Source organism: Cicer arietinum, chromosome 6 (assembly GCF_000331145.2).
Source record: "Cicer arietinum cultivar CDC Frontier isolate Library 1 chromosome 6, Cicar.CDCFrontier_v2.0, whole genome shotgun sequence".
NCBI classification, from domain to species: Eukaryota; Viridiplantae; Streptophyta; class Magnoliopsida; order Fabales; family Fabaceae; genus Cicer; species Cicer arietinum.
The window spans coordinates 68958571-68968862 of record NC_021165.2 but is presented as its reverse complement, the minus strand read 5'-3'; the positions used below and the strand labels follow the sequence as shown (position 1 = coordinate 68968862).

The following is a 10292-nucleotide window of genomic DNA, read 5'->3' as shown; positions in this document are numbered from 1 at the left end:
ACTATTTCATATTAATGTCAAGTTTTATAGACATGATCCTTCTTATAATATTTTCAAGGCTAAATTACATCTGTGGTCCCTTAACTTAATTTCAGGTAACGTTTTAGTCCTTTATTTTTTTTTCTCTCCCAATTTAGTCCTTTATTCCTAACAATATCAAATAAAGTATGAAAATATGAGTTTATTTGAATATTTGCGTTACGAATTTGATGAAATTTGTATTATATTGAAGAATATAATTAATTTTATGAGTTTTGATTGAAGTTTTTTATGAATTTTTGTATAAAAAAGGATAACATTGTTGAAATTTTAAAACATAAAATATCAAATTGTCACTTAAAATTAAAATAAAGGACCAAGTCGGAAAAAAAAAGATAAAGGACTAAAACGTTACCTGAAACTAAGTTAAGGGACCACAAATGTATTTAGCCTATTTTCAATTTAACGATAAATTTTGTAACACATATATGAGATAAAAAATTATAGGAGGTGTCATATTTTTAGTTTTACATTATGGTGCCAATTGATTATATCCATATATATATAAAAGCTAATGTTGTCATTATTGTGATACAAAGGAGGAAAAATGACGAAGGCAACAAATAATTTGTGTCAACTTCCTTGGGATGTGCTTGATATCATTTCCAGAAAATTAGATTTCGACGACCTCTTCCTATTTAGTGGTGTGTGCAAGAATTGGTGGGAGTTTCATAAAACTTATTGGAAAGATTTCTTAGTATCCCAAGAACCATTAATTGTTAGAAATTGTTACTATATTAGTAAAAGTTATACCTTCATCAGCATACTATTAGATAATATTATTATATATTAGTAGTAAGGGTATTTTAGATATTTTCTATTTTCCTCTATATATACTCATTGTAACCCTATTAACTTCAGTTTTGGTTTATTATATCATATGAAACCCTAGAGTGGTTGTTTTCTCTTCTTCCTCTTTCTTCCTCTTTTCATTGTTAACATGGTATCAAAGAGCTTTGGTTGATTTTGGGATCTACCGTAGAGAAGAGAGAGACTATTTTGATAGGAAAGACAACCACCAAAAGAGAAAAGAGAAGAGTAACCCTATTCCCGATTTTGTTAAATCAGTCTCAGAAAAACATCGATTGCGCATTCGTTAACCGTTGGATCGGGCTGATTTTTGGACAGCAGTTTCGCAACATATAGGTCTTCGTCTTCAACGGTCGGATCGACGAAACGACGTCTGGAGAGGGAGAAATCGTGCTCGCACAGCACCAGGTTATTCTTAATTTATTTTCTCTCAGTGATTGTGTTTGTCGTATTTTTCTGTCATTATTTGTTATGGCTGGTGTTAAGGATGATTCTCTTCAAGCTGTTAGTGTTCACCTCAATGGACAAAATTACTCTTATTGGAGTTATGTGATGAAAAATTTTTTGATTGGAAAAGATATGTGGGGTTTTGTTGATGGAACTTCTGTTAAGCCTACAGATAAAAAGGATGAAACTCAATATGCAAAAGATCTGAAAACATGGAATGTTAGTAATTCAAAAATTATTACTTGGATTAATAATTCTGTTGAGTTGTCTATAGGAGTACAACTAGCAAAATATGATACTGCTAAAGAGATTTGGGATCACTTGAAACGTTTGTATGTTCAGTCTAACTTTGCAAAACGTTATCAGTTAGAAAGTGATATTAGAGCCCTTAAGCAGAGCAGTATGACCATTCAGGAATTCTATTCGGCAATGACTAATCTGTGGGATCAATTGGCTCTTATGGAATCACCTGAGTTGAAAGCTGTCAAAGCATACATTGATCAAAGAGAGGAGCAACGTCTGGTTTGGTTTCTAATGGCTCTTCGTGATGATTTTGAGGGCCTTCGTGGGGGTATTTTGCATCGTTCCCCCCTTCCTAATGTTGAATCAGTAGTTAGTGAATTGTTGGCAGAAGAAATCAGACTTAAGACTCATTCTGGTATGTTAAATAAGGAAATTCTCTCAGCTCCTCCATCTGTTTTTGTTGCTCCTGTTCAAAAAAAAACATCTCAAGGGAGAGTTGGGCTTGGTAATGATGAATGTGCATTCTGCAAAGAAAAAGGTCATTGGAAAGCACGTTGTCCGAAATTGGGGAGAACACATAAGAAGAATTTTAGGGGGCCATCGTCCAATGTTGTTGCTTCTGCTCCTCCTACCATTGACTCTAGTTCTGGTTCTGTATACTCATCTGAGAGTGCTTCCCAAATATCTGATATTGCAGAACAACTTCAAAGACTTCTTGCCACTCAATCACATGCCATGTCTGCCACCTCTTCTAAAGGTTTGAACTCCTCTGGTATGTCAGGTATATCTCCTTCCATATGGATTCTTGATTCTGGAGCATCTCATCATATGACATACGATGATAAATCTTTTGTGTCTGTGAAACCTGCCTCGTCTGTGTCGGTTATAACTCCTATGCCACTAGCAGGCATTGGTTCTGTCTCCACACCTAACTTGTCTCTTTCTAATGTTTATTATATTCCTAATCTTACTTTGAGTCTTGCTTCTGTTAGTCAAATATGTGATTTCGGTTATTCGGTTACGTTTTCTTCCACTTCTTGTTGTGTGCAGGATCCACATTCTGGGAGGCTGATTGGGACAGGCCATAGACAGGGGGGACTTTACGTTTTGGATGAACTACGACTCCCAGATACTGCAGCCTCAACAACTACTGCTGACTTATTATCTAGTTTTCGCTTGAATTCATTATCTTCTAGTTTTTATTTATGGCATTCTCGCCTTGGACATGTTTCTGCTTCTAGATTAAAATATTTGGCTTCTACTGGAGCCTTAGGAAAGTTAAAACCCTGTGATATCTCAGATTGTTGTGGTTGTAAACTTGCTAAATTTCCAGCTTTACCGTTTAGTAAAAGTGTTTCCGTTTCATATGCGCCTTTTGATTTAGTTCACTCTGATGTTTGGGGTCCATCACCGGTGCTCACCAAAGGTGGATCTAGATATTATGTTTCGTTTATTGATGATTACACTCGTTATTGTTGGGTTTATCTTATGAAAAATCGGTCTGAATTTTTTGACATTTATCATATATTTCGTGCAATGGTCAAAACTCAACATAATTCTGTTATAAAGTGTTTTCGTTGTGATTTAGGTGGTGAATATACCTCTAATAAATTTTCTGAATTACTTGCTTATGATGGCACTCGCCACCAAACATCTTGTACTGATACTCCTCAACAAAATGGAGTTGCTGAAAGGAAACATCGTCACATTATAGAGACTGCTCGTTCCCTTTTGTTGTCCGCTTCAGTTCCTAGTGAGTTTTGGGGAGAAGCAGTTCTTACTGCTGTTCATGCTATTAATAGAATTCCATCCTCTATCATATCAGGTTTGTCTCCCTTTGAAAAATTATATGCTTCTACCCCTGATTACTATTCTTTGAAAGTTTTTGGTTCTACTTGTTTTGTTCTTCGCCCTCAAGTAGAGCGCAGTAAGTTGTCTTCTCGTTCAGCCATGTGTGTTTTTCTTGGTTATGGGGATGGTCAAAAGGGTTATCGTTGTTATGATCCTCATGCAAGAAAACTTTATGTATCTCGTAATGTTGTTTTTCTTGAGCACATTCCTTTTTACTCTGTTTCCTCTGATTCGCAGATTACTAAGAGTTCTGAACTAACCCATATTGATCCGTTTGGTCCTAATGATAGCGCTTCTAGTGATTGTAATGTTGAGAATTGCAGGACAAATACTACTACTCCACATGATGACATCCCTCTTGTCCCCCCGGCTGTCCAACCACCTCCTGCGATTGTTGATCCTCCTCGTTACCCTTCTCGTCAACGTAAGTCTACTCAGTTACCTGATTTTGTCTATTCAACTTACTCAGCTTCGTTTGCTTCTTTCTTAACCTCTATTCACAGTTTGTCTGAGCCCTCTTCCTATAAAGAGGCTGTTCTTGATCCTCTTTGGCAGCAGGCTATGGCAGAAGAACTATCTGCATTGCACAAAACCAACACTTGGGAATTAGTACCTCTTCCTCCTGGAAAACGTGCTATTGGGTCTCGTTGGGTATACAAGATCAAAACTAAGTCTGATGGGTCAGTTGAGCGCTACAAAGCACGTCTTGTTGCTAAGGGTTTCTCTCAACAATATGGTATGGATTATGAAGAAACTTTTGCTCCTGTAGCCAAGATGACCACTATTCGTACTCTTATTGCAGTTGCATCTATTCGTCAATGGCATATTTCCCAAATGGATGTCAAAAATGCCTTTTTAAATGGTGAGCTTCATGAAGAAGTCTATATGGTCCCTCCACAAGGAGTTTCTCATGATCCAGGGGAAGTATGTAAGTTAAAAAAGGCTCTATATGGTCTTAAACAAGCTCCTCGAGCTTGGTTTGAGAAATTCTCTACTGTGATCACTTCTCTTGGTTTTCGCTCTAGTGAACATGATTCTGCATTGTTTATAAGGTCCACCACTCATGGTCGCATTATACTTTCTCTATATGTTGATGATATGATTATTACAGGTGATGATGTTAGTGGAATTAATGAGTTGAAATTGCAGTTAGCCAAACAGTTTGAGATGAAGGACTTGGGAACTCTTCGCTATTTCTTGGGGATTGAAGTTGCCTACTCTCCTAGAGGCTACCTTCTTTCTCAATCCAAGTACATTGCCAACATTCTTGATCAGGCTCGTCTTTCTGATACTAGAGCAGCAGATACTCCTCTTGAGTTGAATGTAAAATATGCTCCCTCGGATGGTGTTCCTTTACCAGATTCCACTTTGTATCGTACTTTGGTTGGCAGCTTAGTGTATCTTACGATTACCAGACCTGACATTGCTTATGCTGTTCATGTTGTTAGTCAGTTTGTTGTCTCCCCCACTACAGTACATTGGGCAGCAGTTCTTCGGATTCTTCGTTATCTTCGAGGAACTCAATTTCAAAGTCTTCTCTTTCCATCGTCATCCTCATTGAAGTTACGAGCTTATTCTGATGCTGATTGGGCTGGTGATACCACTGATCGTAAATCCACCACAGGGTTTTGTATCTTTCTTGGAGACTCTCTTATTTCTTGGAAGAGTAAGAAACAAGACATTGTCTCTCGCTCTTCTACAGAAGCTGAATATCGTGCTATGGCATCCACTACCGCTGAAATAATTTGGTTGCGTTGGCTTTTGTCTGATATGGGTATCTCTCTTGCTGAGCCAACTCCGATGCACTGTGATAACAAGAGTGCTATTCAAATTGCTCACAACTCGGTCTTTCATGAACGCACCAAACACATTGAGATTGATTGTCATTTTACTCGTCATCATCTTCAGCATGGAACTATTACTCTACCATTTGTCCCTTCTTCTTTACAGATTGCTGATTTGTTCACAAAGATGCATTCCATTAAACGTTTCCGTTTTTTAGTTGACAAACTCTCGATGCTCCATGTTAATGCATCGTGAGTTTGAGGGGAGATATTAGATAATATTATTATATATTAGTAGTAAGGGTATTTTAGATATTTTCTATTTTCCTCTATATATACTCATTGTAACCCTATTAACTTCAGTTTTGGTTTATTATATCATATGAAACCCTAGAGTGGTTGTTTTCTCTTCTTCCTCTTTCTTCCTCTTTTCATTGTTAACACATACCTCACCAAAAAATTTATCACTCAAAGAAGATGAATGACTTAAAAAACTTTCTCTATTTTGGACCTTCTAGCGGATATTTGATTATGGCAGAGAACAATCATTCATTTGTGCTCATGAATCCATTTATAAGAAAAGTGATTCTAATCGATACCTCATCAACCTTTAAAGTTGAACTTTCTGATTTTGCTTACTATGTCTTACTTGCTTTTGGAAAAGGCTCAGATGAATTTGTCTTTGTGGCTTTATGTAAAAGTTCTCATAGTTTGCATATCTATCAATCTCAAAATTTTGGTTGGGTTACTTATTCGCCAAAAAGAAATTCATGGAAAGTTGTTGACTTTACAATTTTGCATAATACCATATATGTGATCACTGACCAGGCCAAAATAGGGGTATTCAGCTTGAATTCTGAATATATAGAGTTTTTAAAATTGAAGAGTACTCTCAAAGTAACATCTTCCTCATATGTAAGGTTGATTGATTGTGACGGACAACTTTTAGTGCTTAATATTATTTCCAGTGAAATACTAAATGTGTACAAGATAGACTTCTCAACCATGAAGTGTGTCAAATTAGAAACTTTGGGTGACATTGCATTATTTTATGCTCCCAAGGAAAAGTATTATGCATTGAGTAGCCCAGAAAAGTGGGGTTATCGAAAGAATTCTGTTTATGTCATCGATCTTCCATCTAAAAAATGCAAAGTGTATATAGGGGATGACAATGAATTGCCAAAGTTCATTATTAGACCTATATATAATAATACTCAAACTTATTGTCCACCCTACTTGTTGGATTGGTGTTTTAGACATCAACTTGAGGTAGATTTAAGGAACACAATGAGTGGTGAAAGCCCACAAATGGTGAGAGCTTCTAGCAAGACCAAGGCCCAAGAAGAGGGTATCAATTCAGTTGAACAGAATTTTGAAATCAAGGAAGGAAAGGGACAAAGGAATAAAAGAATCAGCACAAAATTGAATGGCTATATAATTAACTAAATGAGGGGTTAAATATTAAGGTGTGAAAAGTCTAATGTATTTCTTCCCCTCTTAGATTCTATCACCTGCAAAAAGCTCTTATTTCTCGATTTGAGACTACTATTCGTGAGAGAGTTGTGTACAACTTTTGTTCTCTTGGTGTTGCGTCTGGAGCATATAGAACAACCGGGCACCAATTCAATTTGAATTGGCAAAATAGTATTGGTTCGAGAGTTTGGTCACAGTCTCTCTGTACTCAATTTCATTCCCAGAAATTCGAAATGTTTGACAATTTCTTCTGTATGATGTCAATGTCAAAACATAAATTTTATGCTGAAATGTCTTGATGAACGATGATAAGGTTTAATTCTTTTTTAATTCAAATTTTAAATTACACACATGATCTTAATTGTCATTAACAAAAAAATGTATTTCATATTTTTAGGGGATAAAATTGAAGCAACATTAATATTCTTGAAGGAGCTATCTACAACTTTTGTTCCGCGTCTAACAACTTTGTAAGATATATTACTTACTAGTAAATTTATTTTAATATGTCATTGTTATTTTATTCTATTTATAAAAAAAATTACTATTTTGTTATATATATTTTTTTTATTGTTTATGTCTCTAAATTTTGTTTAAAAAAATTATAATTTGTATATGTATATTTCTAAGATTTGTCTTACTAGATTCAATTCTAAATTCTCTCATAAATAGTTGTTGTCTGTTTTCTTAATAATTTTGATTCTAGGTTATCTAATAAATAGTGTTGCCACATAGTTATATTGAAGAGAAAAATAATAATTCAAAGTAAATTATAAATAATCAAATAATGGATTTTGTTATAAATTTAAATCGATATATTGCTTCTAAAATAGATATGATAACAAATTGTAGAACTTATGTCCTGCAACTCATTGGTTAAAAGAATACCACATTTAATTCACCTTTAATAATAAATTTTTATTTATTTATTTATGAAGATAAATTTTAGAATTATGACAATCACAACTTACGTCCTCGCATTTAATTAACCTTCAATATTTAATTAAAATCCACAATAAAAAACAAAATAATGGAAAACAAACTAATAATAATATTTTAATAACATTGTAAGTTGTAACGATTGCAGTTCAACATTTTCAATCGAATAAAGAAAAGAACTTTAAAAGAGGAACGACGCTGCTGTGAAAAAAATAAGGCACGCTGCTGTAATTACTGTGGTCACTATTATGTGAGTGATTGGATGTGTCAATTATTTAATCTTCAAAAATAAATAAATAATGGAATATATAGAGAATCCAAATCCCATGTGCACTGTTGCAAGATAACCAGCAAGTGAAGCATGCAATGCAAAGGTGCCATCTTTGTTAATTTTTGTATCATTTATGAACAGTGATAATTTATGAGTATACATCAATAACTTTTTTTTTTCTTTCTTTTTGTAAATCACCTAAAAAATTCCGCTATGCAAGTTTTATCTAAAGTTGAGTCGGCAGGTTCTAAACATAAAGTCGTACTTCAAGTGTAACCAGAATCATTTTAATGCTGGTATTAATTATACTTTGCATTAAAAAAACCGTACTTCTTCTATTAAATATTAGAATCTCCTTTAAACGTCAAAAATATCATCAACTATCTCAATCTCAATAGTAATCTAAACTATAGTTAAGAATTGAGATGCTAATTTGGCCAAAAAACTCTCGAAGGAAACTGATCAAGCATCACTTTAAGCAAAGATAAATTAATTTTTTTTTTAATTCTACATTACACGCGTTTATTTGACTTTACCGTTATATTTAATATTTAAATAAATAATTAAATATAAAGCAAACATTCATTCCGCATTAAAAAATGTTAATATAGAAGGAAATCGGTAGAACATAAGTTTAAGCAAAGAGAAATTACCCCTTACATGTGTCTATTTAATATTTGATATGTAATGATACAATATTTAGTCTCTAAATAAATAATTAAATGATTTTTTTTGTAAAATAAATTATTTTTTATCATTTAAAAAATTATAATAACTAAATATTATTTACAAAAAATTTAACAATATAAATTTTAATTTTTTCTTCCTTTTTATTACTAAATAGTGAATATTATAAAAAAAAATTAATATAATATCTATAAACAATAAAATAATTATATTTTACGAAATTATATTTTTAAAATATAAAAATTAATAAATAATTATTTAATTTATAAAAATAATCATTAATTAATTTATTTAAAAAAATATATCAATATACTTAAATTTATAAATTTACATAAAAACTCGATAGCAATATTCAAAGATGCACTCTTGAAAATATTAATGTACACACCACGCAATAAGAAATAGTACAGTAAATTAAGCACAACCAGCGACCCTATAGTGCATTCCCATCGGAAAATACCACTATAACAACATCACAAAAAGTTACTTAATTAAATAAATAAAAACATTTCGCAGGTCCTGTGAGAATGATGAGTGATCAAACGGTGGAGGACGCCTTAGTGAGCGACTTAATAGTAACACTTGGACCCAAAACAACGGGTTTAAACTCAAACGTAAAAGTATCATACCGCAAAAAGAAGTCCACCAAATACAACCTACACAATAGCACCACCAGATTCTTAGCGGGACACATTTTATTATCAGCTGTAGGCTCATCAGTCTCACGTCCATTGGACCAGAACACGTGTTTCAACAGATTTTCTCCATCACTCCCAACAAACCTCTCCGCCAAAAACTCCTCGGGATTCTCAAATATCTTAGGATCCTTAGTAGCGAACGGCTGATATCCAAAGATCATCTCACCTTTCTTAATCTCAAAAGACGCATCATGACTCTGCACCACCAGATCCTCCCTCGCTTTAGCGTATTGATACGGTACAGCAGGCTCTATCCTAAGCGCTTCGTAGACTACTGATTTAGTCAAAGTCATCTTATCCAACGCTCCAAAAGTCACACCACCTTCTTCTTTAACAACGGTCCTGATTTCATCAGCTAATTTTTTGTGTAAACTTAAACCAGCTAATCCGACCCATTTAATAAGGATCGGAAACTGGTTCGTTAAACCACCAAAAGCGTTGAACCCTAACATGAAAACAAGATTATGACAAGCTTCTTCTCTTTTTATTCCCATCTTCTCAGCTTCATCTAGAATCTCCGTTCCGGCCTCTGTTAAACCCTCGTAAAGCTTGTTATAACTCGACTTAACTGTCCACGCCGGGATCGGAATTGTTCTGATCAGAATATCTTCTATATAGTTAAATATTTTCGGAAGACCGGCTGTGGCTAACGGCGCAAGCTGAGCCGCAAGCCATGTTTGAACGAGTGTGGGACCGGAGTCGCCGATTTTTGTTTCGGTTGGGTTTTTGTTTGTTAAAAGACGGAAGAGGAAGTTGAACGTGGCGTTGCCGATAGAGGAGTTGAAACTCGCTTTAGCATGTTTTCCGGCGAGGTCTTTCTCGAGGTCGGTGAAGTGATCGGAGATGTTGGAGCTGAAGAGAGGTATGAAGGTTTCGTGTTTTGATGAAAGGATGTGGAAGATGAAGGTTTTGATGAGTTTATGGGAAGGTTCAGTTGTGTCTTGAAAAGCGCAGGTGCGGTAACCGCCGAAGTAATCGGTGGAAGGCATGAAAGTTCCGTCGAGAACGTCACGTTTATCGACTTTGGAGTTGTCGAAAAGAATAGGGAAA

The 10292-nt window shown here is 34.5% G+C and overlaps 2 protein-coding genes across 2 annotated transcripts in view; one reads left to right on the top strand and one right to left on the bottom strand.

Moving 5' to 3' along the window:
* Window positions 1–586: 586 nt before the first annotated feature.
* On the top strand, window positions 587–6620 carry LOC101500142 (uncharacterized). The gene is made up of 2 exons (XM_027335362.2): window positions 587–802; window positions 5619–6620. Exons 1-2 carry the CDS (start codon window positions 587–589, stop codon window positions 6618–6620), a joined length of 1218 nt encoding a protein of 405 aa, XP_027191163.2.
* A 2269-nt stretch (window positions 6621–8889) lies between these two features.
* The window catches only part of LOC101512113 (allene oxide synthase 3-like), a 1724-nt gene continuing 321 nt past the window's right edge, over window positions 8890–10292 (bottom strand). Inside the window, 1 exon segment of the mRNA XM_012717778.3 lies at window positions 8890–10292. This exon segment is cut by the window's right edge and continues 8 nt beyond it. Within this exon segment, the coding sequence (XP_012573232.1) occupies window positions 9083–10292 (1210 nt within the window). The 3' untranslated portion in view covers window positions 8890–9082.

Excerpts from the sequence above, each read along its gene's own strand:
- LOC101500142 (XM_027335362.2), top strand. The coding sequence starts at position 587 with ATGACGAAGGCAACAAATAATTTGTGTCAACTTCCTTGGGATGTGCTT. Across the intron at positions 803-5,618 it reads AAAGTTATACCTTCATCAGC|ATACCTCACCAAAAAATTTA; the intron begins ATACTATTAGAT and ends CATTGTTAACAC.